The 22330-nt window shown below is 38.0% G+C and overlaps 1 protein-coding gene and 1 pseudogene across 1 annotated transcript; both read left to right on the top strand.

Annotated features, from left to right (window-relative positions):
• The first annotated feature begins 337 nt into the window (after window positions 1–337).
• LOC110596357 lies at window positions 338–595 on the top strand (annotated as a pseudogene).
• A 21141-nt stretch (window positions 596–21736) lies between these two features.
• Window positions 21737–22324, top strand: LOC103268380 (V-type proton ATPase subunit e 1). The gene has a single exon (XM_008065952.1). The coding sequence runs from the start codon at window positions 21795–21797 to the stop codon at window positions 22038–22040; it is 246 nt and encodes an 81-aa protein (XP_008064143.1). The 5' UTR covers window positions 21737–21794; the 3' UTR covers window positions 22041–22324.
• The last annotated feature ends 6 nt before the right edge of the window (window positions 22325–22330 follow it).

Raw genomic sequence — 22330 nt, 5'->3', positions numbered from 1 at the left:
AAGAATAACTGCTCAGTGTAGCACATGGTTTCCAAGATAATACTGACTGCCAATGGCAGGGGAGAACTTTCTGGGCTGATGGAAATGTCCTATAGGTATAGATATAGTTATAGTTATATAATTTTGTTGTTGCTGTTATTGTTTGAGTTGAGGTGTCACTCTGTCATCCAGGCTGGAGTGCAGTGACATAGTCAGAGTTCACTGCAGCCTCAACCTCCTGGCCCAACACTTCCACTTCAGCCTCCCACGTGGCGGGGACTACATGAGCACACCACTCTGCTCTACTAATTTCTTAACTTTTTTAAAAGAGCTCTCTGGTCTCGGCCGCAGAAGTGAGATGACAAAGGGAACATCATCGTTTGGAAAGTGTTGCAATAAGATGCACACGCTGTGCCATCGCTGTGGTTCTAAGGCCTACCACCTTCAGAAGTCTACCTGTGACAAATGTGGCTACCCTGCCAAGCTCAAGAGAAAGTATAACTGGAGTGCCAAGGCTAAAAGACGAAATATCACTGGGACTGGCTGGATGAGTCACCTAAAAATTATATACCACAGATTCAGACATGGAGTCTGTGAAGGAACGAACAACACCTAAACCCAAGAAGGCAACTGTTGCGACATCCAGCTCTTAAGAATTTCAACAATTAGTCATGCAATAAATGTTCTGGTTTTAAAAACACGAAAAAAAAATTTTTTTTTTTTTAAGAGATGTCTCACTATGTTGCCCAAGCTGGTCTCAAACTCCTGGGCTCAAGCAATCCTCTCACTTCACCCTCCCAAAGTGCTGGGATTACAGGCATGAGCCACCAAGCCTAGTCTAATTTGCTATTTCTAATCATCTGTGGATTGATTTGAACCAGGTCATCACAATTAGAATTAGAGTTCAAAATCTGAAAACATATCGTTGCATGAAGAACTGTGGGACAACCAAATGAAAAAATTACTGAAGATTTAGTGTATGAACCTTCTGAAATCTATTCTGACTTCTCAGAAAAATCTTTTTTGTTTGTTTGGGATTTTTTTTGTTTTTTGTCTTCAACTTGGGTTTTCTTCCAGATACTTAAAACTGAATAGAGGTCTCTATATAAATGAAGTATTACCTTCCCTGATGGAAAGAGAATGGGTTAATTGACCAACAAGAATGTGGTCTAGTTAGAAATCATATTCCTCATTGTAAATTAATAAGCTATTATTTTTATTTTTCAATTTTGTTTTATTTTTTCTACAACTGGCAAGAATTTTTCTACAACTGGCAAGAGTCAACTTAACAAGCGAGTCAAAGATTAATTTTTAAAAAGGTGAAAAGCAAGGTGAAACTGAAAACCTGAGGTCAAGATCCTGAATGACAGCACTATAAAACCCAGGCTAAAATTTTATCTTTTTTTTTTTCCATTATATTGTTATATATGGTATTTGTTTTAAATTTAGAAACAGTACGAGAAGAAGAAAAAAGGAAACCTCAAAACAATTAAAGTGGTACTTTTGCTGAATATATATGCAGAGTCTTCATCAATCACTTCATCAATCACTCAAACCTGGCATCATTCATCTTGTTTAATTATTTGACGGGTAATTTAAAAATTTCCCTAGATTTTTGACAGTTTTGCTGATGCTGGTATGCAAAAGCAATAAGCCTGGGTGTTGAAAATATAAACTTTAAAAATGTGAATGTGTGCAGCATTCAGATGATTAAAATTCCTGAAGTCCTTTCGTTAACATTATTTATTATTACCTTTAAGGCCCAAGTTTCACTTTTTCATTTAAATCCAACTAAACTTCATGCTTTGAGTTCAATTCGGGTTTAACTAATTAAAGAAGTAAATGTTTGGTGCTGTGCTTCTAATGTATCTATACATTAGAATCACCTAATGAACCTTTTAAAGTTCTCAATACCTGAGCCATATTCTGAACCAATTAAATCAAAGTATTTAGGGATGTGACTCAGGCAGAAGGCCTTTCTAAAGTTCCCCCGGGTAATTTCAAGGTTCAAAGAGTCACTGCTAAGTAATGAAGCCTAATCCAGTTAGGCTTCTCAAAGGGCCTGACAGCTGCCATTATAAATATGTCTTCAATCCCAACTGGGCTATTCAAGCTTCTGCCTTACTTTTTATTTACTTATTCTTAATTCCCTTTCACATATACCATGAAGTATTGTTCTAAATCCTTACTTTGTGTTACTCCACCTTTACTGTCTTCTCAGCAGATTATCTTACCTTTTACAAACAAACAAAAGCAAAAACAAAAAGTGACCATCTAATGTGAAATTTCCCTCCCTTCCTCCTTCTATCTTGTCTATCGCTTCCTGGATCACTACTTTCCTCTGCATTGCAGAGTGTATTGACAAGAAGCCAAACTCTTTAAAACATTTAAAGAGTTTTATTCTGAGCCAAATATGAGTGACCATGGTTCGGGATATAGTCAGGAAGGTCCTGAGAACATGTGTGTCCAAGGCAGTAGGGTTACAGGTTTTGTACATTTTAGGAAGACAGAAGTCATCAACAGGCAGGGACATAAATCACTACATGTGAAGTATACATTGGTTCAGCCTGGAAAGACGAGATATCTTGAAGGTGGGTGGGGGAGTTGCAAGTCCCCCACCTACCTTTAAGATTTTAGGGACCCTATAGTTGACAATTGGTTGAGAAAGTTAAGTTATTGTCCACCTGAAGTCAGTAAAAAGGACTGTCTGAGTTAAGATGAAGCTGTTGTGGAGACCAAGGTTCATATTATGTAAGTAAAGCCTCACAGGTGACAGACCTTAGAGAGAATAGATGGCAAATGTCTCTTGTCCAGACTTAAAAGGTGTCAGACTCTCAGTTAATTCCCCTGGATCCAGGATACTTGGAAAGGAAGGATTGGCTAAGTTAATAGAGATTCTCTACAGGTGCAAGTATTTCCACAACAAAAAAGACTTTGCTGGGTTATTTCAAAATATGTCAAATATATATACAATTACATATATATCTGAATAAAATATCTTTACTTCCTTGGTGGCCTGCTATCTGTCTGCTCTGCAAGAGTCAGGTTGGAATTTCAATTTTGAATCTTATTTTCACAGAGTTTGTTTTGTCAGTCTTATAATTTATATTTTAATGCCTAACCCCCAAAAGGGAAGGAATATAATGAGGGTGCCTGACCTCCTCTACCCTAATAGTCTAGAAATTAGTTTTTCATGTTTTCCTTCATTCAGAAGGAATCCACTTTGTTGATTGGGAGGACTTAGAATTTCATTTTCGCTTTACACTCAAGTCAATCCCCTGTTCTCCTGTCTCCACTCCTGCTTCCCTGCTAATTCTTCTTTTCTTGGCCCAGCCTTCCCCTCAAGCTGCCACTGAATTCTGTCCTTTTCTTCTCCCCTAGACTACTTGAAGGCCCAATCTGTGGTCATCATCTCAACTTCCTCAATACCAACTCTACTCTGGCTTTCATGTTCATGTTCTACCAAAAATCCTCCCCAAGTCCCCACCAATAGTATCCATTGGCAGTTCCACAAATCTTCCTGTTCTTCCCTTCCTTGCCCTGTCTCTCTCTCCAGACACCCTTGACCTTACCTTTCCAGTGTTCTCTCCCTTTTGGCTGTCCCAACTCCACTTCTCAATCCACTCCTATCTCTTTCTCTTGCCTGTACTTTAAGTATTTTTATTCTGTAGGGTTTTACCCTTAGCTGGCTTCTAGGCTCTTCATGTTTGTTCTTTGGCGATTCCAGCCAATCTCATGGCTTCTACTAATACTTACGTGATGTTGACTGATAAGCCAACTTCTTTCCTAAGTGCTAACATTTTACATTCATTCACTGATGTTGCAAAAATCTCTGACTCTCTGTGCCTGTAAGTGTCTAGAACATCCCTTTACACCCCACAAAACTAATCCTAAAGGAATAAATAAAGCAAAACAAGACAAAAAATAACAGCACAACAACAGATTCCTTAGCTTTCTGTGTTATTTGTGCCCCAGTTTCCCCAATCACCCAATCTCTAAGCCATTGTCTCTCCTGTCACTTGTGAGACCGTCTGACAATTTGATGATCTTTTAAATTCATTTCTTTTTCTGCATTCTACTGAATGAACTTATCTTCTCCCACGCAAATTATGTTAGTCTCCTTACACAGTGCTACCAGAGGTACTTTTTTAAAAAACACAAATTTTCTTGTATTATGTTTCTGCTTACAACTCCTCAGTGTCTGCCCACCGCTTACTGAGCCCGTCACACTCTGTCCCTCAGTGAGCAGATCCTTCCTTCACTGAAAGCCCTTACATTCTTAGCAGGTTCCTTGCTGGGTACAGCCCTCACTTCTCTCAGTTCATGCTCCTGCCTCGCCCAGCATGACCCTGTTCTGACCCCTCAAGAGGCATTTTCTGATGTGGCCTATTATCTCTACATTCCCTCCCCTCAAAGACTCCTACTTATTCTTTCAGATTCAGACAAAGAATGCTTTTTCTGAAAAACATTCTCCCCTTTCCACCTCTACCTCTATTATGGAGTTAGTCACTTCCTAAGTTGGGCTCACACAGAGAGGATAATAGAACTGATCGCAATGTTTAGTAATTTAAAAAAATGTTTATGCTTTAATTTCACCTGTGAAAATAGGCAAGTTCTTTTTGTGTAAATTAAAATACTACAAATAATGAGAAACTTTACTTTGATGGTTAGCACTAATTCTAGTCTCTTTCCCAGAAATCACCACAGTTATCATTTGACTGTGTAAGTTTGGAGACCCTTTACTATAATTTGCATGTACACATACAAAATATTGAGTTAATTTTAACAGCTTTATTAGAATATAATTGATGTATGATAAATGCACATATTCAAAATGCATTTTGACATATAGCAAATTCTTCCTATGAAATACCTGTGAAATCATCTGTTTCCCCTGACTACTGTGTAATTCCCTCTCCTACCCTTTCCTGGCCACCAGTCCCCAACCACTGCTGTTGCTTTCTGCCATTATGTTCACATTTCCTAACATTTTCTATGAATGGCAATACAATATGTGGCATCTATTTTTCTGTCTTCTTTTACTGAGCAAAAGAATTTCAAGATTCATTCATGTTGCTGCATTGCTTTTCACTGCTGATCAGTATTCTATTTTACAGATATACCACAATTTGTTAATCCATTAAACTGTTCGTGGAAATTTGTGTTGTGTTCAGCTTTTGGTCACTACAAGTGAAGCTGCTGTGATACTTGTGTACAAGTCTTCGTATGAATATGTGATTTCATTTCTCTTGAGTGAATGCTTAGGAGTGGGATGACTGAGTCATGTGGACCATATGGTCATATGAGTCTTTTTATGCCTGTTTTATATGCTATCTCTAGGGTTTGGGGTTATATTGAGTGGAAGAAATAGAAAAAAATACACCTTTTTATACCTCTTTCAGCCTCTTTCCTTATGCCTAGAGTTGGCAAGTGCCTTTTGGGAAAACATAGCTTGGAGAATGTCAATTTGCCTCTCTAAGATTCCCTTTCTTCTCTGATCTTTGCTTCCCTAATGTAGATTGCCATCATAGCTTTCCTCTTTCAAAAGATGTGGTCTTTTTTTTGTTTGTTTTATATTGAGTTTTTCTAAATCTTTATAGTAGAAGCACTGGTTTGCTTCAAGCTACTCCATCAGAGCCAGAAATGAAAGTTTGAAATTAAAAAACATTATGGTTATGTCATATTCCTCTATTATTAAACAAAAATATTTGCTAATTTGGTTATTTTTATTCACATATTATATAAATATTTGTTCAGTGTCAACTATGTATGATATCTCTGCCAGATACTGGCAACTCAACAGTGACTCAGACAAAACGTTGCCATTATGAAACTTCGATTCTAGTAGGAGACCCATTATAGTTAAACAAATAATGACATACATAAATATAGTATTATGAATGCTAACGATAATGATAATAATAATAATAATAGCTGACCTTGATGGATTTTTTTCCCATAAGCAGTTCTTTGCTTAAATGTCATCTAACTCAGAGCTATCTCATACAATGGGAAAAGAAGCTTGTAAGAGAAACAATACTATGGCTATTTATTTGAATGCCTAGTTAAGTCTGAAAAGTATTAATTAGTCATGCTCTTAGTCTGCCCAGTTGGTTAATTTTCTCCTGCCGAGCTGAGCTGCTCAGTGAAGTCCAAAGAAGGCAGATGAATGGGTTGCAAAGTGAAAAGAGAAGATGGCTGATGGATGCTGAAAAATTGAAAGTGTTAAATAGATTGGATAAGGCATTGTCATTAAAAAAAAAAACCAGCAGCAGCAGGAGTACTTGAGCAAGTAAGTTGAAAAAAAAAAGTTGTGATCAGAAAAAGAGAGCACTTGAATAAGTGATAATGAATGTAAACAGTTTTTGCTGATGAGAAGGTCAAAGATATGACTACAGGAGTAGGTAACTAAGGTAACGAAGTTGCTAGGGATGAGAAAGTGTAGAACTGAGCATTTGGGGATGGCTAATCTGTGGGACTGCTAAAGTCACTAAGCACTCTTAGCAGGAGCCTCAATAGGGAAGACTCTATGTTTGGACGAGGGCATTCGAAGTCTTTTTTAATTTTTGTTAAAGTTCTGTATTGTGTCTGTTATGATACTGTGCTTCTGAATTATTTTAAGCAGTGGTATTCTGTGCCAAACAAAATCCTTGATAGCTAGTCTGCAGTGGCCCAATGGTCTCTACTAGAAATTCCAGTAGAGTTGCATATTTGTATACTTAATAATAATTTATTGAGTTCTCAGTGTGAAAAAAAAAAGCTTAGAAATAACTTCTGATGATAAAAGTTAATCTTTTACTAATAATAGTCATGTGGCTGTACAAAAATCTATAACCTTCATTTAGTAATTTAATATGACCTGGAATGGTATCCAACGCAAAGTTCTATTGACTCATAGGGTACCTTGGCTTTTAAAACTCTCAGGGCATGAGTTATCAGAGGCATTCATTATATATAAAAACACCCTACTCTAGTGAAATGTCTCATTAAAGAATTAGATTCTATAAAAATGGATTTCTGAAATAACTGAAATTTAAGCTTTTCAAGTAAAAACTGCTTTTATTTCAACCACTTTGATGGAAATGTTTATAAGATGAAATATGTATTTTATATGTAATAGAGTCACAATTATGTCTATGCATCACAACCAGAAACATCAATCGGGTAATTGTGCTGTATAATATAGTGACTCTGAGGACAACTGAAGAGATTATGTTTGTTTCTTCTTTTCTTGTCAAAATATCTCATTTTACTGCTTGCAGTGCACATTTACCCCTGGCAGTCTGTTTCAACATTTTTTTTTTTTTTTTGCTCCTAATTTATTCCAATATTAGAAATCAGATAACTAATCTTAATTAAGTGTATGGAAAGTATAAATAAATAAGCTTTGAATAAATACCTGAAAAATTTACTCTTATGCTATTTGCTACAAATATTTTACCTACTTTTTAAGTGTATTTGCAAATTCTGAACACTTGAAGTTAGCATTACATGATTTCAAGAAAAGCAAGACATTACTATATCTTTTATGCAGACTTTGATTTCACCTTTTTTCTACATAGACTCAAGATTAATAAAATTGCTATTATTATTAATCAATTGAAATACTTGCAATTCAGTTAGATAGTATAGCCTCATAAAAATGTAAAACTGAAGAAAGCCTTAGCTTTTGTTCCAAAGTTAGGTTTAATACTTTATTGTCAAAAAATATTATAAAAGGGTCATCTACAAAGGATATTGAAATAAATATCTTGTCCCAGGAATGCTGGATATTAAAGAGTCTGTTATGAATCTGTCATTCAATCTGATGGTCTTGATTCCAGTTGTCTAGAAATTGAAGTTTTCTAATATTGAAAATAAGTATAGTTTTATGCTACATTTATTTAAAACTTATCTTCATAATCTTCAATAAAACTATTCTTGAAATAGCATTATGATGAAAACCTAAAGAAAAATATTCCCTCAATATATGTGTGAATATATTTGACATTATTTAAGTATAGCTATGAACATGCAAATGAGGCATCAAGCATTTAATGTTGATGATAGAAATATAGCACCGAAACTTAGAAAACATAGCCAAACTGTGTTAAACCCAGACTTTCATATTTGAATCTAGAAAAGTTTTAACATCATAGTAACACTCAAGATGAGCCACTAAACTTTAGAGGAAGAAAAGATTCCAGTGATTATCCAATTACAGACTTTCCCAAGGTTTGAAATCATCTAATTTTCTTTGGAGAAATTAAATCCTAAAATGTTTAAGCAAATTTCTCAAGGTTGCACAGAGAATACTGACATTCATTTATTTATTCATTCATTACTGACACACTTATCATTTGTCTAGCATGCACCAGAAAGTATGCAATTCCTTTGTACGTGTTTGGGTTTTTGTTGTTGTTTCTGTTGTTGTTTTTTGAGTCAGAGTCTTACTTCATTGCCTAGGCTGGAGTGCAGTGGCATGCTCAAAGCCACCCCAGCATCGACCTGCTGGCCTCCGGCAATCCTTCGCCTCAGCCTTCCAAGTAGCCAGAACTACAGGTGCACACCACCACGCTCAGCCAATTTTTGATGTATTGTAGAGACACGGTCTCACCAAGTTGCCTGGGCTGCTCTCAAACCCGTGAGTTCAGGCAATCCACTTGCCTCACCTTCCCAAAGTGCCGGGTTACAGGCTGAGCCACCAAGCCCGGTCCATAACTTTTTTAAAAATCCAAGTTCATCATTTAATTGCCAAATGGGAACTGGAACCCAAGATTTCTAATACCTGATCTTGGCTGCTTTTCAACATACCTTCACATCTCATTGGCTCATTTCAGCATCTCAGTAGACCTTGCTTCTATTCCTTTTTTTATTTTGAGTTGGAGTCTCCCTCTGTCGCCCAGACTGGAGTGCAGTGGCCGCTCCCGGCCACCGCAGCCTCGACCTGCTGGGCTCTGGCGATCCTTCCACCTCAGCCTTCCAAGTAGCCGGAATTACAGGCATGTGCTACCACACCCGGCTGATTTTTTGATTTATTGTAGAGATGAGGTCTCGCTGCCCAGGCGGGTCTTGAACCCGCGGGCTCAGGCAATCCACTCACCTCAGCCTCCCAAAGGCGCGGGATTACAGGCTGCGCCACCGAGCCCGGCTCTTGCTTCTATTCTAAGGACTCTAGCTTTTAAACACATTCTAAGATCTTTTGGACCTTATTTTCCTCACTTTGCAAATGATACACATTCTCATATTGACAATTCTTGTCATGGAGGAAAACAACAATAAGGCAACAGCAAGATGTGATTCACATGATAAACAAGCATGTTGTAAAAATAGGAAATCTGGCTCCCTGTAACAACAAAAAGAATAGGAAGCAAAACATGAATAAACCCTGTATTCAAAATATACTCAAATGTGTGTGCAAAGACAGTGTGCCCATAATATAACTCACTTAGCTTCCTGTGTTTATGACACATAATTATTTGAACATCCACTTGTGAAATAATAATCATTATTAAGAAACATAAAATTGGATAGTGTTTATGTTCATAATATCATTGCTAATCTTAGAATAGCAACTTCCTTGACTCTAAGTGTTCATGTTTTAAAAGTGAAAGATAATCTTAATTTTTTAAACTCTCTGATGAGGATCCTCAAAAAAAATTCTATTCGACTTGCAAGGTAACTAGGTCTCAGCCTGCACTTAAGTAGCATAAGCAACAAAAGACAGCAAAAAATGTCACTAAGAGCAATGCCCATACACATCAAAATACCTAGTTGAACCACATTGTTTCTACTTGAGCAAGCAGACTACTTAAACAGTCAGTATAATGGAAACGTATACTTCATGTGACAGAATTAACAAATTATCTATATATTAGAAATTTCTAAGCCTCTTCTCCCCAAATAATTTTAGTACAACTAGTAAGTACTATAGACCATTGAGAAAGACGGAAATAAAATATTACCCAATCCTTGCAACTAACATTTTTACATAACATATGAACAAAATTTCTATATGTTCAGATAGAAATTTTAAACCAGGCATGTTGTTGTATCCTAAATCCTTTAAGTAGACAAGACTTTCTTAAATAAAAACAGGCAATAAGCATATGATCTGTACAAACTTTTACAGTAATATAAATTCCAAATAAGAATTCTCTTCCTATTATGATATGAATATATAACTGTTTCCTAGGTGAAGATATATGTTAAGGCCTAAGGTGTAAACATTTTGGAAGACCTTAGTGAAGAAATTACCAAACATTAACAATTATGTATCATCTCATGCCGAGCATAGTAGCTCATGCCTGCAATTCCAGCATTTTGAGAGACCAAGGCGGAAGAATTTCTGGAGCCCAGAAGTTTAAGACCAGCCTGGGTAACATAATGAGTCTCTACAAAAAAAAAATTAGCTGGATGTGCTAGTGCATGCTTATAGTCCTAGCTACTTGGAAGGATCCCTTAAGCCCAGGTGTTTGAAGCTGTAGTTAGCTATAATCGTGTCACTGCACTCCAGTGTGGGCAACAGAGTGAGACCCCAACTGAAAAAAAAAACAACAAAACTACCATCTCATAATAAGCCCTTGAACTTTCAAATTTGTATGCAAGAATACATTTATATCTTACATTTCCAGAAAAGGCACAGGCTTTATGTAAAAACACAGCAAAATTTCAAACCCACCAGACATTACTTATATTAGAAACAAGTAAGTCTTTTCAAGATGTTGACCACAAGTCATAACACAACATTTTATAAGTGTATTTTTCCCTTTAATTATAGTCTGACAAGAGATGGAATACCTCCTTGGCTATGGGAAGCAGAATATTAGATGGGCTGTGCAGGCTGGTCTCCTTGTATAGAACCCAAACATTTCTTCCCAAAAGTATCATATTCAGAAAGCCAAAGATTATACACACAATTAGGAAATCCATCTAGCTATAGAGCCAAAATAATGGCCATTCCTGGCTGCTTATAAGGCAGACATTACTGAACAATATTGTGACAAGTATCTACCTAATATTTGTAATAGCTTTAGCCTAGGCTGAAATGCTCACTAACAAAATAAAGTGGCAATAAGATTTGCAACAAAAGTCAGTCATTCAAAGTTTTTGACTATGTCCATGTGTGTTCATACAACCAACATAAAGCTGAAGAGAATAAATGAATGCAGTACAGGAAGACAAAGACTCCAAATGTAACACAAAATGGTGTAGAAGAAGAGTAATCTTCTATAAGTAATACTCAGTGTAATGCCTATATGATGTAGTTGAATTTCTAACCCACCCTAAATCGACTTATCTTTAAGAAACAAAAGTCCCCTCTTGATAGACCAGCTAAAACTGATAGGATCCAAGATGGCGGCTCACTTGACCCCTGAAGAACCCCTAAGCTTGTTACAATATGCTTTCCACACTAATTGGTACACCCCTCAGCAGCCATGACAAGAAACGTGGGACCAAAAACAGGAGAGAAAGGGCATGATTTGAATTCTAGGAAATCTCCACTCTTTCCCAGAAAATACAGAAAATTCGTCTCCTTTCTTTTAGAGTTCATCTTCTTCATTAAAGGCACCCTATATTTTAACCCCCTCAGATTTCACCCAGTGAGAAGTTGATTTGCGAACTACATTCCCACTTTCCATTCTACAGTCATAGGATAAAAACCTGAACTGCTTGACCCCCATTTTCATTTTGTATATTGATTTTGTGACACCAGACAGAAAAGAACCCCGTTTTGAGGGTAAAGCCAACTTTGTCAATAAAAAAAGACATGACTCTTCCAATTTACATCACACATTTGCATCAGGAGGTGACTGAAACAATGCCTGATTCAACCTGAATGGATAACTAAAAGTAGCTGTAATCATTTTATTGTCAGAAATTTTAGGAGGAAAATTCACTCAAATTGCTGTTTTGCACTTAACATCTCTGCAAGTGGCAAAAGCAAAGGTGGACACAATCTACCTGAGGACCTTGATGAAGTCAAGCAGCTCCTTGAGCAAGTTAAGATTGATCTGGAAGGTGAACACACTATGAGGGAAGAGGAGAGAGAGTTAAGGGTGGGGGGAGGAGTAGGGGGAGAAAGGTAGGGGAGAGACCTCTCTTTTCCTTATTGTTAGCCTAAAATTACAAGCCTCTTAGCCTATCTCTCTGGGCTGCTTTAATAACAATATAATAGGTATAAAAACATCTTGAACTGTGCAAACAAAGCAATAGGTGAGGAAATAGATGCAGAGTAATTAAAAGATGTATCCAAGACCACTCAGCCAGGAAAGATAGAGGTGTGCCTAGACTATATTTCCTGAACTCTGTGTCAGGAAGCTGTTTGTCCCTTTTCAATTGCTATAGCTCCTCTTTTGATCCTATCTGGACATAATTGAAATCTTTAAAAACAGTGGCTTCTAAAATTATTACATAAAATGTTAGTGTCTTAGTCAGGTATCTTCAGAGAAACAGAACCAATAGGACCTGCATCTACATAGACACTTATTTTAAGGAATTGACTCACCTGATTGTAGAACGTTGGCAAGTCAAACATCTTATGGGAGAGATTAGCAAACTAGAGATTCTGGAAAGAGTTGCAATTCAAATCCAAAGGCAATGCTCTGTAGAACCAGGAAGAGCCCATGTTGTAGGTGAAGTTTGAAGTTTGAAGGCAGCCGTCTGGAAAATTCCCTCTTTCAATGGAAACGTCAACCTTTTGTTCCATTCACACCTTCAACTAGTTGGATGAGGCCTACACACATTATGGATGGTAATCTTCTCTACTGAAAATCTATCCTTTTTATTTTGAGTCGATGTTTCACTCTGTTGTCTAGGCTGGTGTGCAGTGGCACAATCACAACGATCACAGCTCATGGCTGCCTCGATGTCTTGGGCTCAAGCTATCCTTCAACCTCAGACTCCCAAGTAGCTGGGACTACAGGTATATGCCACCACGATAGGCTGTTTTTTAAATTTTTTGTAGAGACAAGTTCTCGCTATTTTACCCAGGCTAGTCTCAAACTCCTGGACTCAAGCAAATTCACCTGCCTTGGCCTCCCAAAGTGTTGGGATTGTAGGCACGAGCCACTGTGCCTGGCTCACACCCATTGAAGTGTAAATCTCATCCAAAAACATCCTCACAGAAATAGTCAGTGTAATGTTTGTTCAAATATCTGGGTATTGTGATTTAGCCAAGTTGACACACAAAATTAATGACTACAGTTAGTATTGATTAATAAACATATATAACCATGCTTATTATTATTATATAACTATATAATTATATTATATTATTATATAACTTCAATTATTATAATTATATAACTATGCTTATTATACTATTATTAATAAACATATATAACATTATATAACTATGCTTAGCTTAGCTTCAAATAAATATTGAAGAAATAATTTTACCCCCATTCCCCAGGCCTTATTTTAACCCGGCAGGCTAGTTTTTACATGTAAAAAGTTAAATATTCCTAGCCAGGCTCGGTGGCTCAGCCTGTAATCCCGTGCCTTTGGGAGGCTGAGGTGAGTGGATTGCCTGAGCCCGCGGGTTCAAGACCCGCCTGGGCAGCCAGACCTCACCTCTACAATAAATCAAAAAATCAGCCAGGCATGGTAGCGCATGCCTGTAATTCCGGCTACTCGGAAGGCTGAGGCGGAAGGATCGCCGGAGCCCAGCAGGTCGAGGCTGCGTACTGCACTACAGTCTGGGTGACAGAGTGAGACTCCAACTCAAAAAAAAAAAAAAAAAAAAAGTTAAATATTCTTAATAGATGATTTATAATATATCTTGTAGACATTCTATTCTACAGTTCGTCTTAAGCCTGAATTAAAATGAATAAAAATTTAAAACAGCTATGGCAAGGAAATATTCATGTGACTCATTCATTCAACAAATACTCATTTAAAGAACAAATTAATTTAATGTTCTTTCTCTTAGGTACCATTTCAAGCATTATTCAACACTATGAATTTAAATTAAGCACTTAAAATTTCAGTTTCTAAGAGTGAAAGTTGTAAAACTGGAGATTCCACAGATAATCATTTTCTGTTAATTTCTATTTTCATGGCCAGCCATATTTTATTTTATTAATCTTACCTAGATTGTAAATGTATGCAGTTTATATTTCAATCAGTTGATAAATCTGCTAATAAACAGCCAGCCAACAAATATCTACCATGCACAAACTATTTTACCGAAACCAATTTAAAATCTTGAAACATGCCTCTGGTATATGGTTCTGTCTAGGAGAAAATAAGGCTTCAAACCTCAGAGGGACACTTCTCATGACCTTAGATCAAACAATCTTACACTAAAAAGAAAGAGCAGAGAATGCCACCTCCCTTAATTAAATACCTCTAAGGAAGGTTTTAAAAACTTCCAAAAGAGCGAAGCTATGAAGTGCTATGCATAATAAATGCTCATTTGTATGATCTAATATTAATAAAGCACAAACATTTTCATGATTAAAATCAGGCCAGATTTCAGAGCAGCTTTGAAGAGTGATAAATTAAGTATTTATTTTTCAATTAATCTAATTTTATTCAAAATTATAATATTATGAGCACAATGGCAGTGTGTGGTAATGGAACAAGAGCCAGGCAAAATAGTTTTTGTCCTGGTTCATTCAGTCACTAGCTGCATGACTTTATGCTACATTTTTACTTTGTCTGGACCTTAAGAGCAAGATACTTTCCGGCTAGGAATTGGAGATAAAAATAGATACATTAACAGAAGCAAAATTGCAAAATACCCATTTGACACACCAAGGATTCTAAGCCAACCAAACTCAAGGAACATGTCTTGAACCTGGGATTGCCTTATAAAGATCATGATGACTGGCATTTATGGTAATATGGGAGTTATAATTTTCAGGAAATGAGAATTTTTAGAAAATAAGAATTGTAACTTCAAGTTAAATGTAACTTTAGGGATCTGAAAATTTCCTTCTTAACTCCTTACTTATCCTTCAGCTTTTAATGTGAAAACCACTTCATGGAGCAAATTGTTCCCTCTTTCTTTTATATGATTTTACAACAAATCGTGTCATTTTTTATCCCACTCATTTACATAACAAGTGTATTGTCTTTACTTGTGTAATTTATAAAAGTCTGTCTCCTTCACTCACACTTGATATTTGCAATTGAGAGCCCCCCGCGATAGAAAGGACACCAGTAGCTAAGGGCAGATATCTCTCTCTCTCTCTCTCTCTCTCTGTCTCTCTCTCTCTCTCTATATATACATATGTAAGTAAAGGCATATATATATATATGAATAAATTGAGAGACACCATGGCTTCTATAGCAACAGCACCTCCCACAGGGCCTGAGCTATGCTAGCACCTCCCCAGGAGATCCCAGGAGACCATGGAAGTGGACCAACCTCTGCTCCATGGTAATCATGAGATAAAAAATGCAGTCATGGAAGATAAGCAGCGGGACTCGGCAGAGTGCGCTACTCAGGCATTGGAGAAATATCACGTAGGAAAGGACTTTGCAGACCATATCAAGAAGAAATTTGACAGGAAGTACAATCCCACCTGACATTGTATCTTGGGGAAGAACTTCTGTAGCTATGTGACACATGAAACCAAACACTTCATCTACTTCTATCTGGGCCAGGTAACCAATCTGGTCAAATCTGGTCAAAAGCATGGGCTATACCACACACTCAGGGATCCAACCAAAAACAAGAACTGCAGCCTAAATTCCAAATACTAGAGATTAAAGTTTTTAGCTGTGCTAAGGGAACACATTGATATTTGAGCCTTTATTGTATTTTGTACATGACATTCTCTATACTAGTTTGTTGTGGTTATACAACAATTAGCAAAATAGCTTATATTTTATATTCCACAGTTCTCTGACCCATGTTTTTTCTCTTAAAATTTACTCTTTAAAAAAAAATAATAAATCTTTCCGGCTACTCAGAAGGCTGAGGCGGAAGGATCGCTGGAGCCCAGCAGGTCGAGGCTGCGGTAGCTGGGAGCGGCGGTCACTGCACTCCAGTCTGGGCGACAGAGTGAGACTCCAACTCAAAAAAAAAAATAATAAATAAATAAATAAATCTATTGCAGACATGAAAAAAAGATAAAATTGATATTCTTATTTGTTCATAACGAAGTCAAGAATTTTAATAATAAATGCTACACATAATTTTGAAGGTGAGAATACACTGAAGCCGATCATTGAATATCACTGCCTGATACAGCCTCTGGCATATAGTAAATAATACATATTTGCTGAGTGAATAAATGGAAAAACATTAGCCTTAGGGATTTTTTAGTTAAAAATGGATATATAGAAGCTTTCTTTCCACAAAATATAAATTTATATGCAAAAGCACTGTAGGTCAAGTTTATAATAGCCACAGTGAGCTATTTCTTTTTCCTCAGGAGGAAATGTTAGTTATCTACAGAGAAGTCCATGCTTGTCGTTCTGATGAACTATGGTTAGAGAGGAAAACAGGCCCAAAGCGCAGAACAAAAAATAACAGTCAGATGCTCTTGTAAAAAACCTGCTATGTGTGTACTTTTGCTTGTGTGTTTAAACATTAAAAAGTGGCTGTGGTCACAGTCTCCATTGTAGCTTTTATTTTCACTTTGAGATAGCCCAGATGTTTGAAATGACGCCAGGTTTTTAAATAATGATGTCAGAAATCGCCAACATGGAGATATTTGAGTAATGAAGCACAGGCTTGAAACTGAGCTTCTTAAAAATCTATTCCAGGACTTTGTAAAAAAATACACACACACACACACACACACACACACACACACACACATATTTCTAAATGGACTGTCTATTCTAAATTAAAAAGAATACTTCAAAGTCCTGTAATTACTAAATTCATGCATTCAGCTAAAGCTCTTTATCTTAGAACAAACACATCTGTCATCCTAGTCTTACACCCACTGCAAACAGTGCCGATCTGAAATCCCCATAAATCTGTATTGACTCATTAAATTTGGGAACATGGCCATTTCATCCTAACCCTGTCCTGAGTGCAGCAAGATGGAATAGAACTGGGTTTTGAGCTAAGAAACTGTCACTGTGTTCCTGTCCTGTCTGTCTGACTTCAGACAGGACCAAGTCTGAGCATCACCCTCAAAAGTTTTTTTAAAGACATTCACAAAAGGTGATTACATAACATTTTAAAAACAATTTTTGAATCAATATTCAACTGAGACTGGACACTCTAAGGCTGTTTTTTGTTGCTAGGTTATCGATCTGTGAGTAAGCATTAAGTATCTACTAAAATCATATTAAATACTCTGCACTATTGCTTTTCTGCCGTGAAGAATGTTAGCGTCTAGAATTTTGATAGTTTTTAGGTGTGAAGCAACTCGCAGTTACTTAATGGAATGAAAACATTTATATTTTATGTCATATATTTATATAATATATAATATTATATATATATATATTTTAAAGAAACAAATTCACTTTAATTGATAGTGTCCAAAAGGATTCCAGGCAGTGAGGGGGTGACTGGGTAAGACAAAAACCCACACCTGTCTTGACCAAGGTACATGATCTGTTTATAGGGCTCAGCTGGGGGACGGACTAGGGAGAACCAGTTTTAGAGCTGCTGCTTTGAGTGGCAGGCCTGGCGGCACAGATGCAGGCAGGACCAGGGGTGGGATGCAGGTGAGCAGAGCTGGGGCCAGAACATGTGTATATCTGTGGAAATAGATACTCTCAAAACATCTACTGCTACACAGAGTTCATCCTTCTGGAGAAATATGGATTAAGTCTGAACATTGCTTGGATGTGTCTAAGGGACAGAGATCTTTGAAAATCAAGTGGCTGAATACATAAACAGATGGGCAGAGAATTTTAACCTGTCAGAACTCACCCTGGTAGATACAAGAAGAGCAGTTGCCTTTTCAATTTCCTTCCCTTCCCATCAAGCCCCCTCAGAATATAAGTCTAATGAGATGGTGTCTAGCTGGGAAATGCAGTCTTCACCCTAGGATACCCCCAATCCTCTGCCACCCTCTTCCTTGACTCTGTTGTCAGTGTGAGCACACTCCCACAATCACACGCCTCCGACACACACACATGCACACATGGATTAATAGTGGACCTTGAGAAATTGAGTAGAAAACACCGTTACCCACCAAAATTGGGGACAAGTAGAATCCATTGTCATTTCTAGACACAGGAATAATATTATTATGTTTTAAAAGATGTTTTCAGCAGATCCATTTGGCAGTGAAAGCTGCATTGTGCTTGCCAGATTAATTTATCAACTTTAGACAGATTTTTATTGATGTTCTGCTACATAGTGGGAAGAAAATGGGAACAAGGAGATTTATTAGGAAGCTGCTGCCGTGAACCTGGCATGATCTTATCTGACTGATGTGATGTGGAGAGGGTGGGAACTGAAGGACAGGAGAGGGGAGAGATGCTTCTAATTTCAAGAAAAAGAAGGAGTGGTGGCTTGGTGGGGTGCGGGGGGAGGACAAAAAGAGCGATGAGTTTGTCTCTAGGTATGTCAGTTTATGAAAATACTCGTCTATGCAAGTGAAATGATTGTGTGGGCAGCTGGAGACTGGAGACAAAAACCCAGAAGAGAAAAGGCAGAAAAACGTGAATCTGAAATACAGAGCCATGGAGCATGCTGTAAGTTTCAGCATCTTATTCAGCTTAGGGTCTCACTGCCTTTTGGGAGTCTTAACTTTTCCTTCCTTCGGCAATTGGAAAGTGTTTGAAATTTCCTTCACGCGAGTACTAATTATCCCTTGATTGGACTATTGCTGTACCTTGGAATTTGTCTCTTCACTTGGGTCTTTCCCTTGCTCCAGTGCATTAAATATGACTTTGCAAGCCTTTTCCAAGCATAATATTGCAATAAATAATGCTTTTGGTTCCCTGTCGCCTACAAAATCTAAACCAGAACTTTTTCTTAGCCTGACTTTTTGCTCCAATCTACTATTTGCAACCTAATTGCTCATCATTCTCCTCCATGAACATAGAAAGCTGATGTGCTCGCTGATCATCTCACATTTTTGATGCTCAATGCCTTTTCCAAGTCAGCAGGCCCAAATCCCTAAGCGTAGACCAAATGTTGATTCTGCCATAATTTCTCCAACTGAACAGATGCCTTCCCTCAATCCCCTTGACATTTCACTGGTAAATTGTATGCCACGAATCCCTTTTTATCTTATGTTATAGTTTTTTGATCATACCCCTCATCTCCCTAAAAAAAAAAATCACAACCTTTGTTTGAAGACATTTGCTACTGTTTTTGGCACACAGCAATGCTCAGTAGTCATTAAAATAAATACACTTTCTCCTAATCATATTAAGTTTTCATTTTTCAAAGTTAAGGTTCTTTGATTTCAAGCAAGAGAAAACAATTCAGCTTAACTTAAGCATAAAAAAGAAAGAATTTATTAGAAGCCCGTGAAGTAGCCCAGTGTGGTGGCTCATGCCTATAGTCCCAGCACTCTAGGAGGCCGAGGTGAGAGGATTGCCTGAGCAAACGGCTTCGAGAACAGCCTAGGCAACATGGTGGGACTTCATCTCAACAATAAATCAAGAAAAATTAGCCGGGCGTGGTGGTGCAACACCTGTAGTTCCAGTGACTTGGAAATCTAAGGCGGAAGGATCGCCTGAGTCCAGCAGATTGAAGCTGAGGTGGCCGTGAGCAAGCCACTGCACTCCAGCCTGGGCAACAGAGTGAGACTCTGACTAAAAAAAAAAGAGAGAGAGAAGCCCTGTGAGGCAACACAATAGTGAAGGAAAAGATGAAGAATCCCCTTTCCAAAAGCAGAGAAAGCAGAGAGTCCTAGGGATTTAGGGAGCCAGAACTAAGGAAAATCTTCTCAGGGAGTTATAATTAACAAATACCAGCTCCAACAGTTTTCCCATCAGATTTATTCTGGTCAAGATTCAAATTCTCTGAAGAACACTGGTTAGTTTAATCTGGGCCACATGCCAGGAGTGAGTGGGAGTTCTTGGCTAAGCAAAATCAGAGCAGATAAATGCCTATCAGGTAGAAACAATAGATTCTAATACACTCACCTACCAAAATTCTGTGTTTATTCATCCATTCATTTATCTAATCAGCCAAAATTTATTGGGTGCCTATACTAATTGCTGGGGATATACATATGAATGTGTTGAAGACCATATCTTTAAGGATTTACAGAATTGTATGTTCCTATTGCTTTCCTAATTCATGTTGTAATTCTATTAAAATCTGTGGTCAAACAACTGAAAGGTGAAGTGTTTGGGGAACCTTTCATTGTAGCATACCTCCCCCATGTTCTCTATGACTTCAGTAACATATAGGTCACCCATTCAGCACCTGAGCCTCTCATTTCTATAACTTCCTCACCAGTGATAGGTGTGTAAGAGACAAAAGTCAGAGAAGCCTCCAGGGCAGATTATCTAGAGTCTGGAAGACTTGGGTAAGGAACTTAGATTTCATTTAAAGTGTGATTGGTGCTGGGTGCTGTGGCTCGTGTCTGTAATCCAGCCTATAATTCCAGCACTTTGGAAGACTGAGGCTGGCAGATTGATTGAGCCCAGGAGTTCCAGACCAGCCTGGGTAACATAGTGAAATGTTGCCTCTAATAAAACAAAAAAAGAAAGAAAGAAAAATAAAAATAGCTGGACATGGTGTCACAGGCCTATAGTCCCAGTTACTTGGGATACTGACGTAGAAGAATTACCTGAGCCTAGGAGGTGAAGGCTGCTGTGAGTCGTGATCGTCATGATCATGCCACTGCACTCCAGCCTGGGTAATAGGGTGAGATACTGACTCAAAATATAAACAAACAAACAAATAAATAAATAAAGTATGATTAGGAGTAACTGAGGGTATACTGAACTGAAAGCAGGTCATTCTAGCTACTATCTAGGGTCAGCATTATAAGACAAGAGAGACAAAAATGGTAGTAATACTCTGTAAGTAGGATGTCTAATGTAAATTAGACAAGGGGGTTAGCAGAGGCTAGATGAAAAGTGGACAGGGATTGGAAATACTTGATCGTGAAACTAGCAAGTTTTGCTTATAGAGTGGATGTGGGGATAAGGGAGGAATTGAAGATGACCCCTGGGTATTCTGAGGTGCCATTTTCTAAGATCTTTATTTTCTGTTCAACTTACTTTCATGCTGCCATTTTGACCACTGATTCATTGACCCTTTACTATTTTTCTACCGGTTCTATTCTGTCTTCACTTTCTTCCCTATAAAAACTTGGATCAGTGGCACATTATTTCCACTATTCATATTAACCTCCTAAACTCTTTGCCTCGATGTCCTCCCATTGTACCCATTTGCTAAAACATTCACCAAACTGTTCACCTTTTATAACTCTTTGACTAGACTATGGAAATACAACACAAAAAAGCTTATTCGGGACATGATAACTCAGCCTTCAATCTCAACTCTTAACATTGCAATTTTGCCAGTTCCCTGTCAACCCTTGCTTCTCTTCTCTATCCTGACTGCCCTGAAACCTCGAACTTCTCTTTTTTATTGCTCCTGTTTCTCAACATGTGACCTCAACATTTAGTTACAGAGAAAACAGACATTTGAAAAAGATCTCCTTTGTCTTCCTGCTACCACGTCTGTAAACTAGCACTCCCATTCAATGAGGCGTTCCTCTCTTGCATGGACTCTTCTCCCCACCTGAGCCCTAGTTCTACTCCTGTCATGACCTAACTTCATTGCTGATCCAACTTCTCTTTCTTTTTTGTCAACTTGCTTCTCTCAATAAGGACTTAGATGCCCATGAACCCCTTTCTTAAAAACAAAATTGGGGGGTGGGACCCGAGGGCGTCGCGGGGACAGGGGCTCGCAGGGCCTGGCAGCTCCGGCGGCGACCATGGCGTACCACGGCCTCACGGTGCCCCTCATTGTGATGAGCGTGTTCTGGGGCTTCGTCGGCTTCTTGGTGCCTTGGTTCATCCCTAAGGGCCCTAACCGGGGAGTTATCATCACCATGTTGGTGACCTGTTCAGTTTGCTGCTATCTCTTTTGGCTGATTGCAATTCTGGCCCAGCTCAACCCTCTCTTTGGACCACAGCTGAAAAATGAAACCATCTGGTATCTGAAGTACCACTGGCCTTGAGGAAGAAGACATGCTCTATGGTGCTCAGTCTTGGAGGTCACGAGAAGAGAATTCTTTCTAGATGGGAGGTCACCTCCACACCCAGACCATCTTTCTTGCCTTGCCTGTTTTGCCGTCTGCTGCCTTAAATGTTCACACCACGTTGAGTGTCTTATTCCACAATGCAATGTTTCTTCCTTTGCCTTTTTCTACACTTCGATGTGCCTACATATTCTAAACTGTACCTGCTCCACAAGATGGTGACGCCCTCTCCTGAGACAGGATGTTCTTCTGAGAAACATGCTGCTCTC

This window comes from Carlito syrichta, unplaced genomic scaffold, assembly GCF_000164805.1.
Source record: "Carlito syrichta isolate Samal-C Ts95f unplaced genomic scaffold, Tarsius_syrichta-2.0.1 Scaffold308821, whole genome shotgun sequence".
Classification (NCBI taxonomy): Eukaryota; Metazoa; Chordata; class Mammalia; order Primates; family Tarsiidae; genus Carlito; species Carlito syrichta.
Note: the sequence above shows the minus strand (reverse complement) of the source record. Positions and strands in the feature narration are given on the sequence as shown.